Below are 24,990 nucleotides of genomic sequence, written 5' to 3'. Positions count from 1 at the left end.
ATCTCTCTATATAACTGACTGATGTTACGAGTGATAACGGATATACGGTCGAATTTCTGCTCACTAATAATTCCTTCGAAGACCAAAAGTTGATATATGGGATTGTAAGAGGAAACCTGACAATGCAATAAAGTAATTGAATGTCTTTAGATAAGAGAACACGAGAAAAATAGAAATAATCCGTACATTCCCTCGTTTATATTCATTCTATCTTATAAAAACATGGTAATGCACGGACTTTTTCTGTTTTTCTTCCGTGTTCACTTATCTAGTGGCAGTCAATTCTTTTTACGAATTGTCAGATATCCTCTCACAATCTCATACAACAACTTTTGGTCTTCGAATGAATTATTAGTGAGCAGAAATTCGCCCGTATATCCGTTATCACTCGTCACATCAGTCAGTTATATAGAGAGAGGACTCGTGTTTTCCTTTGGCGTTCATCACTTCTGATTCTGGAAAACTATATTACTCAGCTATCGTAGCAATGATCCCTGTGTTAAAATTATATTTGGAATGTGTTTAACCAGCTCTATCACATATGTGATAATGACAGGCACCAATATTGTCCTTTAACAGGCCAGTTATAATGCCACCAAGAAAAAATCCCATCTGTTGGTTCTTCAATGCAAAGACTTTGTTTTGTCTCCTGTAAAATGGCATCTGTATTACCGGTACACGTGAATGGTTCACCTGAAACGCATCTTCGCATAACCATGACCCGCAAAATTTTATCACCAATAAGGACTATTTTACGGACCATGATTATGCCAAGAAGCCCAAACAATTCCGTTATAGTTACAATTTCTTTTTTAGAATGGGAATATAGAGATAGACCATATTTTCGCTATATTTTGGTCAGCTAAATATAATTATTATATTTCAATCTTATTTTTAAGAATGGTTGTGGTATTGTCGAGCTTATACAAAGTTTGATTACTTTTTATCAGGTGGTCAAAGAAAGCGGATACACCTGAGTTAATTTTAATATAAAGGCTACAATATATTGGCTTGGTTGTACATATAATGTTGTTTACCACTGATGTTGATTCTAGCGAACTTAATTCTGTTATTGAAAAGAGAGTCAAGAATGGATAACAAAACATCTTTAAAATATTTATTTGTTATTGTCAGCTTTCATACATTTTCTTTAGGGAAAAGAATTCGTCAATGTTAGGCACTTCAAAAATGTGCCTGAATCTTGTGCTTCTGCGCTCTTTGGTCGACATACATGAGTCGATTCCGTGATATTGTTTTTTTTTTATACCCATACATGGCAAAACTGGAAAACAAAGACATTGATATTCCGGAAGTGAGACAAAACGCGGATATTGTAAGTCACCAAAGCAGATCACGTGAAACGGAGATCGCCGTAACTATTTGCACAAAGTTTTAGAATTTTTTTTTTTTTTCTAATCACTCACTAACATACAGCAACCGGGATAATAATATTAGTTATTTCATTTGAGGCATTTGTTTCATGGATTCTTTGCGTCTTGTTTATAATGCCGATAATTTTAGTGCTACCCCAAAATTATAACAACGTAACAGAAACAATGTGTACATTTTTATTTTATCACCGAAGAACTATAATATTATGCAGCTTTCTACGGAAAGTTGACCGGCTACGGTGGGGTGGTTGTTTTTTTTATGTGTGTATGTATAAGGGCATTCACTCCTCCCTCTGGCTGCATCAACGATTAGCTAACACGGTGTAAATCTACTGATGTTGATTCTAGCGAACTTAATTCTGTTATTGAAAAGAGAGTCAAGAATGGATAACAAAACATCTTTAAAATATTTATTTGTTATTGTCAGCTTTCATACATTTTCTTCAGGGAAAAGAATTCGTCAATGTTAGGCACTTCAAAAATGTGCCTGAATCTTGTGCTTCTGCGTTCTTTGGTCGACATACATGAGTCGATTCCGTGATATTGTTTTTTTTTTATACCCATACATGGCAAAACTGGAAAACAAAGACATTGATATTCCGGAAGTGAGACAAAACGCGGATATTGTAAGTCACCAAAGCAGATCACGTGAAACGGAGATCGCCGTAACTATTTGCACAAAGTTTTAGAATTTTATTTTTTTTTTCTAATCACTCACTAACATACAGCAACCGGGATAATAATATTAGTTATTTCATTTGAGGCATTTGTTTCATGGATTCTTTGCGTCTTGTTTATAATGCCGATAATTTTAGTGCTACCCCAAAATTATAACAACGTAACAGAAACAATGTGTACATTTTTATTTTATCACCGAAGAACTATAATATTATGCAGCTTTCTACGGAAAGTTGACCGGCTACGGTGGGGTGGTTGTTTTTTATGTGTGTATGTATAAGGGCATTCACTCCTCCCTCTGGCTGCATCAACGATTAGCTAACACGGTGTAAATCTACTGTTATTGTAATTATACGTGGTCATCATCATTCAAAGGTAATGTGAGATGTGTATCGCCAATTTTTGGTATTGCACAATGTCCCTGAGTATAGATAACTGTCAATAACCGGTGGAGATCAATCATGTATAACTCACGGCAGTATTCCCCCTATTCCCCTCGCGGTTCTTTTGTCTCGTTTTTCAAGACGGCTTTTAAGGTGACAGCTACACTTGACAATCAAGACTACACTCGACGGTCGCCAAATAACGGAAGAATATAATTAAACCGGAAAGACTACAGGTAACATGCGCAACCTGTGGGTTTTACTGTAAAGTTTATCAAAATATGTGACTATCATTTATCTCAAAATGAAAACATTTATTGAGGCTAAGAGAGGTAAGGTTATTAGATTTATAAATGGATGAAGCATATCTGCAGACAACCTATCCATAATGATAGGCTACTGCACAACAGGGGGATAAAACTATTGCAACCTATTCTATGATCAGAGACGTTGATTGACATTGTCACCTATCATATTTTCAAGGTGTATCATACCTGACAGCTCTCACCTTGTTAGATGCAACAAATGATGCTAAATCCTTTAAATATTTCATAGAATCAATTTGTATCGAATTATGTAGGCTAAACCTTGTATCAATAGAATTACAGTTTCATATTTTAGATTTTAAATTAAAAGCCTTGAGGCTTGAGGCCTAAATTTTATGTCAATTTTTCATGGTCATAAATATATGTTCTAATTAAATTTGATAGGCTACTCTGAATAGACTCTCTTCAGAACCATAATATATCATAGTTGATTGTTGTTACTTAGTATATTGTGTCGGTTTGTCCCTGGGGTTTTGTGGACTTTACCGAAGGAATATTGAAGCATGGATCTTATATATATAAGGTCCATGGTCGAAGTGTCTCTCCTTCCCATGACAAAATCAGGTATTCTAGATTATAATGTTTTATAATACCACTTGAGGAGTTCTCATACATGCAGTTAACAAACAGTGAGTGATGTGCAGAGGTTTGGTGATCCTCAGGACCAACCAGGGGCTCTAGAATGTTTAGGGAATTGGGGGTGGGTCAAGGGGGGTGGAGTAGCCCGAGAAAATTTTGAAAATCAGGTGCAGAAACAATGAAATCCACTCACTAGTCAACCCGCACTCAAGTCTCCACCCACTAACTGGAGACGAGAACGGGAAGAGTTTAAGTGAGAAGAAAGGTCAGACAATCTCATTGCTGGTGTACAAAAGACATTTTAAAGGGAAGGCAGTAAGGACAGCCGGGCAATTGCCGCGTGTTTAAGGGGGGGGCATTTGCGCCCATAGCCCCACCGTTCCGGCACCTGTCGGGCCAACTACTTGATTGTATGCCCCCAAGTATATAGGGCCTAGTGCACTGAATTTGAAAGGAAGATATTTTGTAGGTCAAAACGTATAAAATTTAATTAAGTACAACTAAGTTAACAACTTAATTTAATTCTTTGATTGGATGCAACCCTGAAATATATGCCCAGGACTGTTACTCCTTATGACCCCTTCCCTCCTGTTTGTTGAAACAAATTATTTAGAAAGCCGAACAAAGGTGAAAACAGAAGAACAGATCTGCTCCATGTGCCATTTATATAGTTGACAAATTTCAATTCATCATATCTTTGTAATTTAATTGAATCGAACCATTTTTGAACTGAGATTCCTTTTACAAATTCATCTTTCGAAATATTGTATTTATATTAGAATTACAGATTAGTAAAGAAACTAACATTGCAGACAATAATTGTCTTTTTTTTACTTCAAGAAAAACAATTTATTTTTTATGGACAACAGATATTTATAACTAGCATAAATAGTATCTCCATATATCTATGAATAATGTACAATATCAATATTTACAAAGCTGTCAATATAATTATCACAACACCTTTGACATGTAATATACACTGACACTGGTATTATTGATCATGAATGGGAAACTAATTGGTACAATATGTATGTTATCTCATTGTTAATTATGCTACATGTACATGTATATGTATGCTTACCTCACACTTAATTATAACATTGTTTACATCCAAAATAGATATAACTACATGTATTTAAACTTACATGTTAGTTACCAGGTATTATCATTAAATAGTGTATGTTTATTAATTTATATTCATTTGAACAATATCTACATTGCACATATAATAATACATTGGATACAGAAATATTCAAATTATATTGTATTTTATTCCATATTTTTTATATTAACCACTTTATTTTATTGTGCAATGAACAATATTTACCTGGGAAATGTTATGCTTTCTTGCCAGTTTTTCTATCCTGAAAAGTGACTGAATATATAGTTCAAAGTTTTCTTTTGTTCTTTATGTACATATATATAAATATTTAACTAATTTGTTCACTTTTTCGCTGATCAGCCTGTAAATATTTCATAACATAATGGTCTGCGATATCACTTCGGTGGAAGCAGACATTAAATAAAACTATTTCACCCACACACATGGAGGCAGTAATCGAGATTGACAGAATACATTTTCCCTGTTGAACTGTTCCCTGCTACATGTACTTACAGCCTAATCTATATTTTTTAGAAAATCAAAATCAGTTTTATCTGGCGAGATTGTAGACATGACACATTGTTGTAACCTTGGAAAAGTTATTGTACTTTTAGCCGCCAGCTGTCTTTTAAGGGATTGAGGAATCCCATGCAAACTAGAATATTGTGAAAGTTAAATTTCTAGAAGGAATATCGGTCCAAAAATGGTTTAATTCCATTACATATTCACAAAGATATGATGATTGAAAATTTGTCAACATTGAACATCATCTGCAGACAATATAGATGGCATGTGGACAAAACAAGCCGCTGATATTGGTGGCAGATCTGTTCTTTTGTTTTCAAAATCTTGTTGATGCTTTTCGTTTCAGTTTTACTCTGAGATACATGTAACAAAAGAAAAAAAGAGTAGAGCTAGGCCTGCATGTTATTCCTTTGATCAGCAATCTGTTATAAACCAAAATGCTTTATAAATCACTTCTAATAGATTTGTTTTATATTTTGAAAATCTTCCCACAGTGAAAGACTTATGTCGATATATCAATCACTCATTTTGGGAAATGCTGCTTGAAACACATGATTCATGTGGGATCTACAATTCTTTATGAATAATTTGTGAATATGTATTGGTTAGTTTAAAAGATTTCTGGGTGCAAGCCCCTGGAACCCATTTTATTGTGGCTCGAGAAGTTGACAGATATACCCACCCACCCACCTTTTAAAATCAGTACAAACTTCTTTTTGTGATTGGCATTACACCATTCTCAACAAAATTACTTGAAAATCCAGATTGTTGACATGCATCTCAAAAGTAGTCGATATGTATAGTTTTAATATAAAGATCATTGTTATTTTGCATAGTAGACTGGCTTATTTAAAAAAAAAATAATAGAATATACATATATCACTTTTATATCAAAAACACTTAAAGATGCCGATGGGAAATCAGTAGAAACAAAAGTTAGCTTGAAATGGCCATACTTTGAATTGATCAGTTTAAGTAAATTTTTGAGTAAATTAAGCATATAGCCCAGAACTTACACCTTTAATCTGGAGTGTCAGAGCTTTAATATTGTACATCATGTCTTATATTATTGTCACACAACATCTAACTTCTTTAGATCTTGTACAATGAAATTACATGTAGAAGGTTTGTATATAAGAAAACCATTCTACATGTACCATAATATGGTGTTCATTCAGCTACTGCTTCAAAAATAAATCAAATTGAATAAACTTACTAGTTATAATAATGTTCCTCTTTTCATAAAAAGATAATAATACAGAGATAAGTTTTTAATTAATTTATGTTGTTATTAGGTGATGCAGATTATTTTATCTTGTACATCAAAAGGGTATGTAGTCAGTTGATCTACCGAATGCTAAAAAAAAATAGAAAAAAAAATTTAATCCAATACTAAGGATTTAAAGGACATGATTATTTTCATCTTTGTTTTGTTTTCATAGTCGTTACAACGAAACAATGTGAATACATTGTATAACATGAAGACCAGTAGTTTTAAATATCCTTTGACTTGAAAACTGCTTATTTTAGTTGAACAAAAAAGCCAACAACTGGACGTGTCAAAATATCTCAACTTTATTCCAATTGATATGTACATGTATACTGTTATACAAATGTAATTATTTAAAATTACCACCTGTAGACTGCAAGGATAGAGACCATTTTTATATTAGAATGACTTTATAGCAACCGGTTTTTAAATACATGTATGATGGTCATATCTGTTGGGTTGTGCAGCATCGACTGATAAATCAATCTGTTATTTTACAGGTCTACAAATAATGGGACTAAATCATACAAATTCACTTGTACACGTACTGCATGTAATCAATCTGCATTGACATATATTTTTGCCTATCTAATATTTCAGTATTCTATAATTATATTTGGATTTGTTTTTTAGGACAATGGAATCCTGTTATATGAAGAAAAGAATAAAGAATTTAATTTGAAACGACAGCATAATAAAACCTGCCACCATGAATAGAGCAAGAGTTCGTAAATTATTAAAATTTAAAACAAAGAGCACCACAGATGTAAGTTAATTAATTTGATTTAATTTCTGTTTAGCTAGGATGAAATGTTGTTGTTTTAGCTAAAGATATGTAGAGAGAATGGAACTTGGTTATAAATGATAATACTCTTATCACATGTGGAGAACAGAGGGTTGAGATTTTAGTTATTTTAGAAATTATTTGGTGGAACTCAGAGTTTGCTTTAGATATTATATTATTTTTCTGTGTTTTGTTGTATTATGTTCAATCGCTAAATGCCATTCAAAGCCAAAATAATGAAATGAAATGGGGTTGATCGTCCTACTTTTCTGCGCTAACTAGGTAGTGTGTTATGAGGGAAAGTTTGCCCGGACAGCAGGGGGCAGTTTCACAAAGTTCGTAATTTTAAGAAAAACAACTAGTTAAGAAAAACTTACGAAAAAGATACAAATTACTTACACCGGTTTCACAAATGCCGTCAGAAGTTTTCTCTTAACTTTTTTTTCGTATCTCTGTTCGTAAATATGTCACGAATGGTCTTGACGTCATGTTGCGTCACTCCATTCATACTTCTGCAAACATTCTCACGGTCTGAATTTTGACAATGTCTGCACTGATAGCTGTTATGTTTTAATTTATCCTTACTTTTTTAAACATCAACGACGAAAATAATAATATATACCTTATTTATATGTTAGATTTTACTGTCAATTTATGAATAAAATGCTATTTTCATGCCTTTTGTTTGCTTGTTTTTGTTTACTACATCATAGCGCATGACATAGTAGCATAAGTTGTCTGTCTGTCTGTCTGTCAAAAGCTGAATGGAACCTAAAAAGCATACACACAATTGGAATCTTCAGCTCTCAGAGTTTGTGAGAATATTTTAACCGAATGTCAGTCTTTGCCACGATAGCAAGGGCGTGGATTTGTCATAACTTTTAGGGGGGGACGGACGAACCCTGTAATCTGGAACATTTCATTACCAAACGAAATAAATAATTACAAACAGTTTACCATACCAGTGTTATTTAGATGAAGGCTGTAACTAGGGGTAATATGATGACAATATGGAAAAATTCAATTGACTACCTACATTAAAGCTGCATAAATATTAATTGTTTATGAAGTTAAGTGAATCGTCCAAAGACGTTCGTTCTATGATCAGGACTGTTCTCTTTGAATGTCTTGGCGACATGAAGTGGGTCATTATGCACCGCACACGTCATCAAGTGGCTCAGTCGGTTTTGCGTCATGGAGTTGTGCAGCCAAGTTTTGATACGGCGCAGAGTGCTGAAGGATCGCTCGGCTGAGCAGGAACTAGGCTTGTTCAGCAGTGTGAGATGAGAAGAGCTTCGATAGAAGGGAACGTCTGCCTCACTTCAGGTGACATAATGTGGAACGCGTCGTGCACAAGTGAAATAGATTTGCCGAAAACTGGCGCTTGAAGAATGGCAATTCTTGTTCCAATTCCTGATTCAGTTCCAGATACGTAGAATCAAGCTCACCATCATGTGGATATAAACCTGAAAATCTGTCCTGGCGATCAAAATCATGGGGGGGGGACAGATACCTATTCATCCCCCCCTTCCGATTCTAAGGGGGGGACACGCCCCCCCCCCCCCCGACCCCCACCAAATCCAGTGTCATGCACGATAGGATTGAGTATACTACTTTGGCCTAATCAGTCATTGATGTTGCGGATTTAGTACTAATGCCGCAAGATAGTAGGCCTAGGTGTAGCGCTCCCTCGATGACTGGAGTGGTGAGCACTGTACTACAAAACTTTACTATTCTGTAGGACATTCCAGGGGCGGATACAGGTATTTTGAAAAGTGTTGCTGAAAAAAAAGCCATGGCGATGTGGACTAAAACTAAAAGATACAATTTGTAACATTTAATACAGTTTGTAACATTCCATTTCATACGTTTGCGAAATAGTGTCCCTATAGGCCTAGCATGGTTTAGGTTTTTTCCCGAGGCGACCCCGCCAAATAAATTTATTCTACTAATTCTAGCTCTCCGAATATAATAAAGAACAGGTTGATTGTGCCTTTTGGGGCATAGTATCATAATGCAATCAAGGCTTGTACAGGTGATGACAAGGATTTCAATATCTTTATTAATACAGGCATGGGCATGGATTTAGTGGGGGACCGGGGGGAACGTGTCCCCCCCCTTAGAATCGGAAGGGGATACGAATAGGTCTCTGTCCCCCCCTGGATTTTGATTGCCAGGACAGATTTTCAGGTTTATATTCACATGAATGTCCCGTTCTGAAATTCATAGAGAACTGTCCTGATGGTAGCTTTGTTCAGTTTTGATGTAGGTAGTCAATTTTTCCATATCGTCATCATATTACCCTAAGTTGCAGCTTTCATCGAAATAACACTGGTACAGTAAACTGTTCGTAGTTATTATTTTGGTTTGGCAATGAAATGTTCCAGGTTCCAGGGTTGGTTCGCCCCCCCCCCCCCAAAGTTATGACAAATCCACGCCCTTGAATACAGGTAATAATATGTATAGTATTTTGGCCTGATCAAGCCTGTAAAGTGAAACTAACACCTAATCGGTATGGGTGTCGTTAGGATTTAATCTATCCCGTAATATATTCTCTCTCCCTGAAGTTGGTGATCTGCAACGAAGCGGCCATTTTGTCAAAGATACATAAAGAATTCCTACTTACGATAGAGTGAGAGTTGTCATAGACTTTACGATAAAAGTTAAAATTTTCTTTAGTTAAGAAGTTTAATGAAACACGATTTTTTTCATAAGTTTGCATTATGATAAACTTACACAAATTTTTCATCGTAAGTTGCTTTGTGAAACTGCCCCCAGAACTACAGCCTACTCTTATATTGAATTCCATCTGTCAAGGGTTCTTTTACATGCATGGGACCTCAGTTTTTTGTACCATCTGAATGACTAGACAGCTGTCATTGTCTAGCCCTCCATCCTGAACCACTAACAAGGGGAATCCACGCTCGAAAATCCAAAGGAACTTTCTCGACCAACAACGGGAGTGTACCTCAGACCTCCAGAATAGCGAGCCAGCACGCCACAATAATAAACGTTTTTGTTGCGTTATAGGCTGTTCAGATACTAATATTTAAACTATTTTAAAATCGCTGGTGTTTTTAAGACAGGATAGTGTTTATTTCACACATACTATAAGCCAAACCAGTTTAACTAATTTAAGCCGACTCATTCTTTAAAAAAAGTCTTCTCAAGGGTTTATTTGCCCCACCTTTGCTTTCAGATGACAAAGCAAAACTGGTTTATCTATCTCCAATGTTTTTAACTAGTTTAACTTAAGGGTTTAAACCAGCTATTAGATTACACACTGTATTTTTCCTTTCTAATTATTTAAATTTCACCTGTGGAATAATGATTCTCAATGAAAGATAGCTCATGATCAGCTTTTACGCAGCAGGGCAGTGGACATTAGAAGGCAATTATATAATATCAAGCCAGTTTACATACTATAGGTATTTACATACTAGTAAGTTTGATTAATACATTTTTATGAAATATTTGTTTTAGTTGTCAGCTTGGAACAAAAATGATGAAAAGTTACTGAAAGCTGTTGAAGCCTCAGATTTAAAGAAGGTCAACAGTATACTATCAAAGAAAACTTTAGTGCCAAATAAACTGGGACCAAGAGGACACTCTGTGTATGTATGCATTTTGGTACTATCAATGATACAAATAAAAAAAACTAAATTCAAGATGAAGAACTGACTGAGGTTGATGATGAGCATTCTCCATTAAGGCTAAGGAGAGATAAACCATTTGATTGGATGAGACTTTGGAACATGAGAACTTTGATTCTCATTGAGTGGAAGTGATGTATAGTTTCACTATATCAAATCCTTAAAGATACCCCTCCGCATACAAACTGTGTGGTTTGATGATATATTTGGACTAAAAACGTATTCAAACTAATTAATCTATCAAAAATATGCTTCAGATCCCTTTCAAAACTTTGCGAGGAGATACCCCAAGCTATAAAAAAAATCTATTTTTAGAAGCCATGTTTGTCACCTAACTTGATTGGGGGAGGGCCCATTTTTCAGATTGTATTTGTCATTACTTACTCTCCATTTACCATACATATTGAGACCTAAATAAATTATTGAATTTTTTTCTGCCAACTTCTTTTTCCGTCGTTTAATTGCAAAGTCTGTTATACATTTACACCCCTCAACCGCATAACCATCAAGAAACAACAACCGCTCTCTAAATCAAGCTGGCTGACAATAAGCCGGCGGGTTGCCCCATGAGTGTTTTTCGGGCAATCCAGTATTTCTTTAAACGTATATTGTCGTCACCCCTGTCCGTCCATCTGTCCACAATCTGAATTTGATGAAACTTAAAATATCATTTTATCTCCCTAAGAGATTGGACGGTAACTTCATGAATTATGACCCCTGATTGCACGAAACTCATGTTTTTAGCTTGTGGACACTCTAAGAGGTCACAATTTTTATCTGTTATTGATGATATTCGCGCATATATCAGACTGTAATTTTCCTGGATTATGGCCCTTCATTGTACGAAAAATAGCATCTTTTGCTTGTGCTCCCTCTAGAGGTCACAATATTTATCCAATTTGAAAAAATGGTAGAATATATCACAGTTACACCATAAGGAAGGTTGAAGTCAAATTTTTGGGAAATTGTAGCAAAACTTCCTGACAAAATGGCCACTCCACGTACACAGTAAGTGTAAAAGTATGTAATACGAAGGTTGTGGACACTCTAGAGGTCACCATTTTTGTCCGTTTTTGATGAAACTTAAAATATATTTTTATTTCCCAAAGATCTCACTACCTTTCGAATTTCGCGCATTTCAGACCATAACTTTTCGCTTGTTCTCCATCCATCTCTTGCAAAATGTTGGCGTATCAATGCTTGATGCTTTACGCATAGATAAATATGCAATTAAAGATGCATTATGTAAGATTTAGATGAAGGGCTATCTGTTTTTGCTATAGTAGTTTAAACATGGATAATGAAAAATAAATAAATTGAAAATTTCAGTCAAATTACTTTATTCTAAGTGAAATTATAATTGTTTGGAGTTTTGGCAAGAAATATGGTAAATAGTCTGAAGATATGGCAGATGTTGTTTAATTCACTTAATATCTCACCCATCCAATGAGCTAGAGAGTTCATTATGTGAATAAATGTTTTAATAATAATTTCTATAATATTTGAAGCCGGAAGTCTACAATAGGCAGATTTAACTCTTATATAATTTAGTTTGTGATTTAGGTGAGGACCTTAGCTTGTTGAATTTCTCGTTTATTTGAAAGATCCAGTTTAGATGCAATCTAATAGCCCGTTCAGACACTTATTTTAAAACAATTCATAATCGCTGGGGTTGCGTTCACAAGTACTATAAACCAAACCAGTTTAACTAACTATTCTGACCTCTAACTAACTAAGATGAACCAGTTTAAAATAAAAAGCCTTCTCAAAGACAGGTCGCAAGCTGGGGTTTTTAAACTGGTTTATTTGCCCCACATTAGCGTTCAGACGCTTAAGTTAAACTGGTTTAACGATTCCAGTTCAACTTAAGCATGTGAACGGGCTATAAGATATATTCCTTTCAAGAGTCAATTAATTTTTGGCCATGTATTGTAACAGTACTAATCATACCTTTAGATCAACAATTTGTAGAACATTAATTCGCATTATAAATTAATAAATTGTTATACAGCTGCTCAATTAGTAATAACATATCTTAGCATTCTTGTAGTTATAAATAGACATATTAAATTTGTATAAATGATATGAAGACGGGGTGTAACTTGATTCTATTTTAAAATTCACCTTGAATGTACCACAAAGTCTAAATTAAATTTCATCTTTAGTGCTCTAACTATTTGAAGTTAATATGAATAAAAATTGATTAATGAGTGAAAGATAATTTTTAGAACATTTTTAAGTTAATTATTTCTTCAAATAGATTGTGCTATCAATACATGTATTTGTGGCAGGTTTTAATGGTAGGAAACTCTTACTGTGGCAGAGAAATTTTTATAGGATAACTAAAAGCCATGAATGTATTAAAGGGGAAATTGTCATTAGTAAATTGATATTTACTTTCCAAGAGCGGGTTTTACTATACTAAAATAGAATCTGTCATCAAAATTTGGCTAATGACTAAACCTAACCCATTTTAATATAAAATGAGAGAATAGTAGTAGGGTCAGTTCCATTTTTCTTCCGAAGACTTTCTTGATATAAGCAAGGGAGCTACAAATTTATGGCATAGAATTGTTATTTCTTGAATTAAGAATTAAAGTCCCTGATCATCATTTGAGGCACTGTTAATCACTTGCGAAGTACAATATTGTGAAAGTTGAATTTCTAAAAGGAATATCAGTCCAAAAATAGTTCATTTCCATTCAGTATTTACAAAGTTATGCTGAGTTGAAATTTGGCATCCACTTTGAAAGACATATAGAATGTTGTCAACAAAAGCCAGTGTCACCTATGAGTTTTGCTGAAATCTTTTGATGGTGTCCTCCTTATTCTAATTGATTACAAGCGTGGTGATTATCCACCGATGACTTACCTGAAGCATGATGCAGCTTTTTAATATTTCAACCAGAAAATTTTCTTTGAATATAAGACCTTGGAAGAAGGGTATCTTATTGCCTGTTTGTTATTTAAATATAGTGTGTCAGGTAATGTCATTGTTGGACAGATCTGAGTATGAGTATTGGGCTCAAAATTTCAATGGAATGGGGTTTATAAATCTCGTCAAATCAGTATAGGGCAACAAAAATACCAGGGATATAAAGTGTGGAGGACACAGATGTTTCTTGAATAGTCAGGGTGTATATTTGGACCTGAATTAAGCATTTAACTTCATCATCTGCAACTTCTTTAATCTACAGTATCACACTAACCAACAAAAATTTATAATTTAAATGCTGCAGTGAAACAGAATGATAGGGGTCCTCCGCTTGGATCCACCACTGCAAGTGCCAATGTGTGTATTTAAAAACGATTTCTTAAAGACATCATATTCAAATCAAAGATACATATTTGTTAAGAGCATTTTAAAACACATACTGTTACAAGATAGATTTTTAAAAATGTTTATGAGAACCTTTTGAAATGTTGACAATGTCATAAGTTTATGTGAAATTAAATTGTATATAATTCTATTATTATTAAATGTGAAAGGTCATTGGCTACGGAATGTCACATTGACATAGAGTTTATTAATGTTGTTCATGTGTGGTAAGGTTTTTCTGAGATGCAAGTTGTTGGAAAATCCTAAAATATACCCTGAATAGTAAATTCCATAGGTCATTTTTATACGCCCATGTAAAAATGGTCATAGCCAGCAATTTTCTCAAAACTAGCAGAGTATCAACTGGACCTTAATGAACGTTTAAGATTTTCAATGAGCTTGTAGTGACTGGAGTGTTTTGAACAGGAATTGATGAATCTGTATTGTTACATGACACAATTGTCTGGTTTTCAACAACTTATAAAAAAATAAACTAAAAAGCCGAGATATTACAGCATGGCTATAAATGATATTTTTGCAATGTAAAAAATGTTTATAATGTACAAGGAAATATTTCATTCGCCTCTGAGAATTTCTTTTAACATTCGTAAGCATTTTTAAGTTTATATTTGTTCTGTTTTACATTGTTTACCTCAGTATAAATTATACAAAAGAAACAATTCTAATTACTTGAACTTCCTGAATTCAATGTCTTTTCCTTTAATTAACAAAACAATTATATACCTTTTATTTCCTTATTTGTACGAATTGTCTTGGTGTTTATAATTGCTATAAAGGAAGGGGTGGTAATTCATTTTATGTCATGGTAAACCAGGTTATTGTGGGTTTCTTAGAGAGTAGTAATAAAACATGTTCTAATTTAAATGACAAATATTCCACAGAAAGAAAAACAAATCTTTGTACAAAGAGACAATAGGTCCATGTATAATTAGATTTCTTGAATAGACTCAACCATTATTTTTAACACAATACTTCTCTCTTTTAAAGGAGGTTGCTCTATTCTGTTATTTGCCTCAAGAATGTGAAAAAATAAAAATGTTGGGCAAATTTTGTATTTGGTTCTTTATTGTTGTTGTCTCAGATCTAGAGGTTTTGGTTACAATAACTTTATATTCTTGATGTCCCTCTCTCTCATCTTATACTATAGTATATGACTAAGTTTGATAATGAGCATTTTTTGTTCAGGGTAAGCAGAGCGGGGTAAAATGTTCAAATTTGGTGTAGGGTTCATTTTCTGCTTATGCAGAGATAAGCAATTTGATTGGTTGATATTTTGGGACACGATAAATTTAGTTCTAATTAAGTTTCATTACCTCAATACCTAGACTAAGCTCGATAATGAACATTTTTTTGCTCAAGATAAGCAGAGCGACAAGCAATTTGATTGGTCAAGACTTAGGAACACAATAACTCTCCTTCTAATTGAGGAATATGTTCAAACTTGGTGTAGGCATTCATTAAGTGAATGCCTTCGAAAGATGAGCATTTTCTGCTTAAGGTAAGCAGAGATAAGCAATTAGATTGGTTGATGACTTTGGTTCTAATTAAGTGAGAGTGGTGAAACTTGGTGTATAGTTTAATCTCATCATTACCTTGACTAAGTTCGATAATGAGCATTTCTGGCTGTGATATTCAAACTTGGTGTGAGCATTTTCTGCTTAGGGTAAGCAGAGATAAGCAATTCGTTTGGTTGATGCTTTGGGACACGATAACTGAGAGTGAGAGTTGTGAAACTTGGTGTATAGTTTAATCACATCAATACCTTGACTAAGTTCAATAATGAGCATTTCTGGCTGTGATGGGGAGTGATGAAACTTAGTGTATAGTTTCACTATCAAGTACTTCAAAACCTTGAGTTTGATCATGAACATTTTATGCTTAGACCAAGTATAGATAATCAGTTTGATGGCTCGATACATTTGAAAAAGATAAATGTGCAATTAATTAATATGTGTTATCTATTTAGTTTGGGATTTCCGCGAGGGTCATCAGTATTGCTGTTGGCTTGTTAAACCTGGTGTAAGTGTTTATTTGGTGAATACCTTGACTGAGTTAGATGATGAGCATTTTCTGCTTAGGCTGAGCAGAGATACGTAATTTGATTGGTTGATGCTTCGGGACACAATAAGTTTGCTTCTAATTAAGTCAGAGTGGTCAAACTTGGTGTATAGTTTCAATATATAGATTTTGGAGCTTGACAACTTTGATTCTAATCAAGTGGGAATGGTGAAATTTGGCATATATCATTACATCAATAACTTGATATAGTTCGAAAATGCGCATTTCCTATAGTTTCATTACATCAGTCCCTTGGCTAAGTTCAATAATGATCATGATCTGTGTCGATGTTTCGAGACATGATAACTTTAATGCCAATTGATTGAAAGTGGCAGTGGAACACCAACCTCACTGTTGGCTCGTTTGGCATAGATATTAGTCATTATGCTGTCTGTCTGTGCGGCCGTCCGTCCACAATTTGTTTGTGGACCCTCTACAGGTCACAATTTTTATCTGATTTTGACGAAACTTGAAATATAGGTCTATCTCCCAAAAATCTAAGTTCTTTTCAATATTGGCGTGTATTGGACCATAACTTCATAGATTATGGCCCTGGATTGTTCTAAAAGTCACATTTTTAGCTTGTTATCCCTCGAGAGGTCACAATTTTTATCCGATTTAAAAAAAAGTTTGAATATATCACTGTTACACCCTAATGATGGTTGAATTCAAATTTTTCGTGAAAATCAGACCAAAACTGCCAGACAAAATGGCTGCCCCTTGTACGCAAATACATGTTGTGTAAATATATGGTATATCAAGGTTGTGTACCCTCTAGAGGCCACAATTTTGATCTGATTTTAATGCAACTTTAAATTTATGTTTATATCACAAAAATCTAGGTTCCTTTCGATAATCGTACATATCTGAACTTAACTTCCTGGATTATGGCCCCTGATTGTTCCAAAAATTGCATTTTTAGCTTGTGGACCCGCTAGAAGTCACAATTTGTATTCAATTTTAAAAAAACGTTTTAAATATATCACCATTACATATCAATAAAGGTTGATAAAATGGCTGCTCCTTTTACGTACACTCTACAAGTCACAATTTTTATCCAATTTTGATGAATCTCAAAATGTATGATTATAATCCACAGATCTTGGTTCCTTTCGGTATATGCGCATATTATACCATAACTTCCTGGATTATGGCTCCTGATTGTATGAAAAATCACGTTTTTAGCTTGTGGACTATCTAGAGGTCATAATTTTTATCCGATTTTTAAAAAAAAAAACATTTAAATGTATCACCGTTACACCCTAATGACGGTTGAGTTCGAATTTTGTGAAAATTGGAACGAAACTGCCTGACAAAATGGCTGCTCCTTGTACACAAATAGTGTAAAAGTATGTAATACCAGGGTTTTTGACTCTCTAAAAGTCACAATTTTTATCCGATTTTGATGAAATTTAAAATATATCTTTATATCCCAAGTATCTCAGTCCCTTTCGATATCGGACCATAACTTCCTAATTGGGATCTTGCTCACGTTCAACAAGAAATTTTGCTGTACAACTTATTGGACTTTTGTGTGCATAACTTCATGAAATTGGATTTTGGTCAACAAATTGTAGATGTTACTATATCTAACTATATATATATTAATTTACTATAGATTTCAGATAGCATGTGCTTCAGGTAATGAGAATATAGTAGATGCATTACTACACTACACTGATGATGTCAATGACCTTACAATTCAAGGTAATAATAATCTGATATAAGTAATGATATAACAATCTTTATGTATTTGTGAATGCTATCTGTTTAAATCAACCTCTTAAATTCCACAATTTTCTTATAAATTATTTCTATTTTACTTTTTCGAATGTTCAAAAATACATATTGATTTATTTTACACCTGTTAGAATTAATTGGACGCTTGATTAGATTTTTACCAAAAATGTCTCAATTTCTTTCAAAAGCCCCAATTTGCGAGAATAAAGGTTAAAAATCACTTTGGTTAAAACTTATTCAGATTCTGATTTAGGCATTTAAAGTTGGTTTATGTCTACATCGCACCACTATCTTTAAATAATGATAATTATATCTTTTATGCACATTGAAAAATAATGATGATCATATCTTTTATGCACATTATACACATTAAATAATGATAATTATATCTTTTATGCACATTAAATAATGACAATTATATCTTTTATGCACATTAAATAATGATAAGTATATCTTTTATACACAAGCCAGTCCATTCTTTAATACTATGATGTACTTAATTACATAATACAAACAGACTTTATTTATGGACACTGTGTAAATTGTTGGCTTTTGAGTTAATTTTTAACTTCAATTTTTTTGTTGTCATTTTAGAACACATAATATAATGGGTGTGTTCTCTACCTAAATTTAGATACATGATTTTTACAATTGATGAAACTGTATACAGTCGTAAAACAGAAAAATTAAAGTTGCTGAGTTTATGTTCGTGAATTGTATGATACCTATGTTAGAAATAAAATTGAGGTGTACAAAGCCTTTATAAGTACTTTATTTTTGTGAACACGAGCCCCACTTTAAAACGGTCATTAGAATATGAAGCTCCCAAAATTTGTGTTGTTATATGTCTGTGAAAAAAAGCATATTTAATAATGTTATTAGATGCTTGAAATATTTTAAAAGCTATAAATCATGTTTAAGACACTTAAGAGGTATCTGTTGCATTCTTTACATAGCTCTAAATTACTTGCTTGATAAATTTATTTTCATCCGTGAATATTATGAATTTTCAAAAGTTAAAAACCATACGTCAAGATATCAAAATTTAATAATTCTAGCACCTTCAAATTTTTTAACGAAAACCAATGGGCCTTATTATGGCTGTTGAAAACAAGTTTTTGTATGAATTGTTGACTATGAATCCTCTGTGCTTCCTGTCGGCTTATTAATCTTAAAATAATCCAAATAAAGTGATGTTCAATCATTGCACATAAATCCTATTATTTCAAACAACTTTTCCGTGTTTAAAAAGGGGATTCAGCTCACTGCATGTCGTTGTCAAAGACATTTGAACAAAATAATATCTTGATTTGGAATTCCAGGTGACGCTTTAATATAATACTAAATGAAAGTTAAAAGTATGAAGTCTTTTATCATAACTGTTATCATAGTACAGAATACATGTATTATTATTATCCATAAGATCTCAACATCAAAGATGGTATATTTTTGTTAATTAGGTGTTACATTTTGTAGGTAATACAGCTTTACAATTGGCAGCTGCTAAAGGTCATACAGGAATTGTACAAAAGTTACTGCAGGTAGATAGATATACAACCATATTATCAACTATTTATTAATTGAACGAACTTTATACCTGTTAGATCTTTCTTGGAAATTAAAGATTTTATCATTACTTTACCAAAGTGAAGAAGGATTAGACGTTATCTCATGTTGAAAGAAAATATCTATAATATACTTATGATATAAAACTATTATAACCTATGTTGAAAGAAGACATGTATGATGTAGTTGTAGGAATATTTGTGGTTGGTAGATCTAATAACGCAATGTATTTGAAAATCTTTGTTATTCAAAACCTTTGTTTAGATTCACTTTTTATATGATACAACCCACTATTCCCTCCTTCAAATCCTGTAGCTTTTGAAATCATTTTTGATTTTAATGATTATCTGTGATCAATATTTTAGTTCGACTATTTGCAGAATAGTGAGATATTTCCTCAGCTGTTATAGTGAGCAAAATTATGCTTATAAGAACATTATACTAACTATATTCTTAAAAAATTTTCACCCTTAATACCTACCCTCGTTCATAAAACATCAATTTAGATATTTTTATTTGATTATACCAGGCTAATGCTGATGTAGATATGAAGGATAGTAATAATATGACAGCATTACATCATGCCTGTGCTGGATTACATTTGGAGTGTGTTCAAGCTTTATTAAGCGGAAATGCCAGTCCAAGATCAACAGAGAAGGTGAGACCAATATTTCTGACAATAGTTGAATATTGCTGATGACAATAGTGATCTGGATACTTTAAGTGTAGAGAATATTAATACTTGCCAAGAAGATTATATTGTAGTTATTACAATCTGTGTTTATACAGGATATTGGATGGAATGAGAACTGACACCTTGATTAATTTAGCCCAGATAAATTAGAGAAAAAGATATCAAATATGTAATCATATGAGATAAAGACAGATAGTATTGGATCTAGAAGCTGTGAATAGGGGGCGTGGCAAATCTACCCCATCCCACAATGAATGTCAACAAAATATTGAATAAAATAACGTTGAACACCCTGGTAGAACATAGATTATATTGCCTATATAGTTGTTCACCGTCTTGGGAAGAATTTTTATTTAAAGGACAATATTGGTGTCAGTCATTGTCACATATGTGATCTCATGGAGGGTGGGGGATAGAATTACAAACCATCTTAATGAACATGCATATTTGTTTTTAAATGGAAGAGAACACTAATATTATGTTAGTATAATAAAGGTCAATTTCTATAGCGCCAAAACTCCACAAATATTGTGCTCATAATATTTATCAATGTTTCAATGTCCTTTCTACGATTAAGCCTGGTTGTAATAAGATTGCATGCATATGAAACTGAATGAAAATCTAATTTCTTTTCTGTTTCAGACGGGTAAGACATCTTTGTTCTATGCTGCCCACAGAGGTGATATTGCAATCTGTAAATGGTTGGTAGATAAAGGTTCAGATGTAAATACACAAGATATTTATCAGGTGTAAGTATATAATGATGGAAGACTTTTCTGTATAAATAAAAGATAAGACATAATAAAATATTAACAATATAAAGTAGTTACAACCTACAGGTTTGAATCCTAGTGTGGGTCTAGAAGAATTTTAGAAGCAGTCCTTCGTGTTTATAAAATTGTGCGGGAGCCATAAAAAGCTCCTGATACCTTGAATATATGCAGTTTAAAAGTAAACAAAAACTGAAAGTAGTTTATTAATCTCAATATTTAGGAGAGCGATTTAGCTAATTTGCAGGAGTCTTTAATGACTCCTTCGAAGGAAAGCTGACGTGCGTCGAGAGGAGCAGGAGCGAAAGCTCCCCTTAAAAGTGAAGGACTGTAGAAGTTTGTTTCCTGCTTGTTGAGGTTAACACTTACACTTCTGTTGTAATAATGGCATTAACCAATCTTACACATGGTATTGGTTATTCCTACTGATAATGTGGCTCCATTCAGAAACATGTTTTTGTTCGTAATAGTCATCTAATGCAACTGCCTGTCTGATGACATAACTACAATAATTAATAAATATAACATTCCTGTCGTCAGGTTTGGGAAAATTCTTATTATGTTGTCACTGTCAGATTAAGGATTTCTGATTGATTTGTTTATGAATTCATGCTTCCGTTTCGCAGTGCCAGCAAACAAAGAGCTATCATTGGCTTGATACATATATCCAGAGTTATGAGCCCAGAGGCATCGAGTCTACAGCTCATTAGTTTTAATGTACCAGTACAATTTTCATTTTTTATTTTATTTTTTTTACAGTACACCTCTAATGATAGCAGCTAAAGAAGGTCATAGAGAAATTTGTGAATTCTTGTTAAGAAAAGGTGCCAATCCACAAAGTATGGATAGAGAAGGTAATTATTCTATTCTGTCATACCTTTTTAATTGACAAAATATGAACAGATTATTTTGTGTCTGTCATTGTAAGAGGGTATGCCTGTAAGTCTTCATGTTTATGAAGCATCCCCATGAGAAATACAGAACCCCCTTGATACAATACCACTGTCCTGGTTCAGTGACAAACTGGAGTGATCTAAAAAAAAAAGACATTACCTCCACTTCTAGGCATTCAGTATATCAAATATCATTTAATATTTCTTGTCACTTCAAGTATAATATTTTGTGTGTATCATTACAGTCTTGTATTTTAGGAAAATAAAAGTATATTTTAAAAATACCCAATAATTACTTGACAAAAAGTTTCTCCCAAAATGTCCTATGCTTAATTATCCAAGAGTGGGTGTTGTCTTTGGCGAACACCTCCCCTTAAAAGCATTATGCAAGAGCTAAATCTGCCAATAGCAGGTCTTTCTTTGGGCCTTAAAAGTTGTATAAATTATTACTTAGATATTAATTAACTTAGCATAATCTTTATTTAGGCCTTAAATGTTATATAAATTATAAATGTATCTATGAAAACTAGTCTCAGAGCGAAGTAATTTGACTGAAATTTTCAACATATTCCCTTTCCATTATCTATTTTTTAACTATTATAGTGAGAACTGTTAGCTCTTTATCTAATCTTACCTAATGACCCTTTAAGGAAACTTTTCTTTTTCCAACCCCATTTTGAGAGGGTGATCTTTTGTTCTCTGTAATAATAAAATATGGTAACTGAATAGTAAAAGGGATGTAACTCCATTTGTATACATTTACTCCCATATAGCATGTTTGGGTTTTTTAAACCAGTGTTTATGTTCAGACACAGAAAAAGCCTACTCATTTTCAACATCAACATCTGATTACTGGTACATGTTATGTTTATGCTAGCACTAGGAAGAACTAAAAGATTATAAAATATTGATTATTTATGATGAATAGTTAATGAGTTTTGCCCTTGATAAGTTTGTAGTGTTGTAAATGATCCCATTACGCACACACGAATAAAAATCAGACAGTCTTTATGGACTGTTTGGGCAACTTATCTGCAAGCGAATTATTGAAATAAAATTGAACCATGTGTCAGTCCCAAAATGACCTAGTTTGTGTCGAGTGGACGTTAAACCCCATTTATCTCTCTTTCTCTCCCCTGTCATGACTCCATTTTGAATGTCACAACCAATTTTCAAAGTACAAGATTGTAAAGAAGTCTTTTGTCATGTTCGGCATTATTACTATGGAGTTGTAGAATGTTTATTCTTGGTGCAAAAGTGGCAGATAATTGTTTTCTTAAACTCCTAACTCACTTCACCTTCAACCTCGAAATTATGAGTATTCACCAAAACTTAGTAGAAGGTGTAATTCAAACCCTTTTCCTTAATTTGAGACCTTAAAATGAAAAATAAATAACCATATAAAGGGTGAAAACGGGAAAGAGACAGAAAGATTATTTATGTTGTTAACCAAATGGGGGGAATGTTTTGTGCTTTCGATTCATATTCTGCACGTATGTAAAATATTGTTAACAGTAAATCTGTACTTTTAAGAATATACTTTCTAATGTAGGTAAAACAGCCCTGGGGTATGCTGTTATGTCAGGACATGCTGAAATAAGAGAAGTATTTGATAATGCACCAACCAGAGCATCATGGGATGTACCGATACCTACGTATAATGAAAGAGGTAAATATTAACATTTTAAATAAAAAGAATTGATTTCTAAGAGGTAGAAGAATCAGTCTTAGACCATAAACAAGAGCCAAAGTTATGAGTGGTTAATATTTTCAATATATTAATAGTTTCTCTATACATCTACTCGTTAAAAACCCCTATATGGAGGCAGGCAACATATTACACACATTTATGCTTTCAAACCAATTCTAAACATGCTGTGTTTCTACGCTACAGTATGTTTTGCGGGCATCAACTTTTCACTCCTATTCATTTGCTATCACTATCTATTGAAAAATGACCAAAGTCTTGACTTATGGATGAAAATCAGCATTGACAGTAGTTCACCGGTCACACATTTGAAAGTTCCTATAAAATGTTCACAATATTCAGAGGTCATGTTTACAACACGTTCACATTCTCAAAGTTCACAATCACCCTGACAAATGTAGTGATGTCATTCCAAATCATACAACAAATTATTGATTTATCCATTTTATTTACAGAAGTGAAATATCCCGATTCAACAGAATTAAAGAAAGCACAACTTGTTAATAACCAATTTGATACAAGTAAAACTCTTACACAGGTAACAAAATATAAATATCTGTACGCTGTACAAATTACCATCAAAAGTATCATATTATTTGTATCATTTTGTGTTGTTGAGGTAGTACATGCAGCAGGGGTGTGGTGATAGCTGATTTTGCTTCTGAAACATCATATTGTTTTCTACCCCTGGCATGAGAAGTTTTGCGCTGTGTGGAATTTGCATAAGTCTATTTTAGCTTATCTGAACCACAATAATGTTTGACACCACACAATTTTGTCTGCTGGAAAGGGGCGTGAAAACTCTATACTCATTATGCCAAGTGTGTCATGTTGTCGCCTTAACTTATTCCCTGACCTGGCAGGCTGACGAGGAATCTGTGCATATTTGTTTGGATGGTGTGCATGTAAAATAACCCTTTGTAGTTGAAATTTAAAGAATACATGTAGGTGGAAAAAGTAAAAGGTTTCCTTTATATTGCAATCATATATGTAATCATAGAAATGAAGTTTACCATGTGTTAATGTCAAAATGACAAGATGTTCACCCTATTTGAGCTTATTAAAACAATCTATGAAGGACAATAAACATATAAAACTGAAATGATCTGCATACATGTAACTAGAGTTTAATTTGTTTCATTCAGACTGATATGGTATCTAGATTTCAAGAATCACCAGCATCAAACCGTGTGGAAGAGCAGATTGATCATGATATTCATGATGATTTGGTAGGTATATAATCAGGGGGTGGGGTGACTTTTACATATTAGATTAAGAAAATGAATTTATTCAAATTTTACGTGTTGCTTTTTGAAAATTTTATACAAATAATTTTTGTTGGTTAAATTGGAGCTGTTGTCACATTGTTTGAAACACAATAATATTATTTATAATGTATTTTGATAAGCCTTTTTATAAATATCACAGTCTCTCATCTGAATTCGATACTAGATGACTTGCTTTTTTAATGTGGCAAATGAAATCTGAATGACACATCCTCTGAAATACAAAACAAATACACCTGAT

At 33.3% G+C, this 24,990-nt stretch overlaps 1 protein-coding gene across 2 annotated transcripts in view; it reads left to right on the top strand.

Moving 5' to 3' along the window:
- Positions 1 to 2,682: 2,682 nt before the first annotated feature.
- The window catches only part of LOC126818901 (ankycorbin), a 34,774-nt gene continuing 12,466 nt past the window's right edge, over positions 2,683 to 24,990 (top strand). Inside the window, exons 1-11 of one of the 2 annotated variants that reach the window (XM_050546546.2) lie at positions 2,683 to 2,784; positions 6,891 to 7,023; positions 10,525 to 10,655; positions 17,711 to 17,799; positions 19,309 to 19,373; positions 19,928 to 20,056; positions 20,735 to 20,841; positions 21,622 to 21,716; positions 23,308 to 23,424; positions 23,919 to 24,001; positions 24,609 to 24,692. In XM_050546546.2, coding sequence (XP_050402503.2) covers positions 6,967 to 7,023; positions 10,525 to 10,655; positions 17,711 to 17,799; positions 19,309 to 19,373; positions 19,928 to 20,056; positions 20,735 to 20,841; positions 21,622 to 21,716; positions 23,308 to 23,424; positions 23,919 to 24,001; positions 24,609 to 24,692 — 957 coding nt within the window. In that variant the 5' untranslated portion in view covers positions 2,683 to 2,784; positions 6,891 to 6,966. Of the gene's footprint in view, positions 2,785 to 6,691; positions 6,758 to 6,890; positions 7,024 to 10,524; positions 10,656 to 17,710; positions 17,800 to 19,308; positions 19,374 to 19,927; positions 20,057 to 20,734; positions 20,842 to 21,621; positions 21,717 to 23,307; positions 23,425 to 23,918; positions 24,002 to 24,608; positions 24,693 to 24,990 lie in introns of those variants that run through there. The other variant, XM_050546547.2, reaches the window with a different exon arrangement.

The sequence above is a fragment of the Patella vulgata genome, chromosome 4, assembly GCF_932274485.2.
Source record: "Patella vulgata chromosome 4, xgPatVulg1.2, whole genome shotgun sequence".
Taxonomy (NCBI): domain Eukaryota; kingdom Metazoa; phylum Mollusca; class Gastropoda; family Patellidae; genus Patella; species Patella vulgata.
This window is presented reverse-complemented; position numbering and strand designations above follow the sequence as displayed.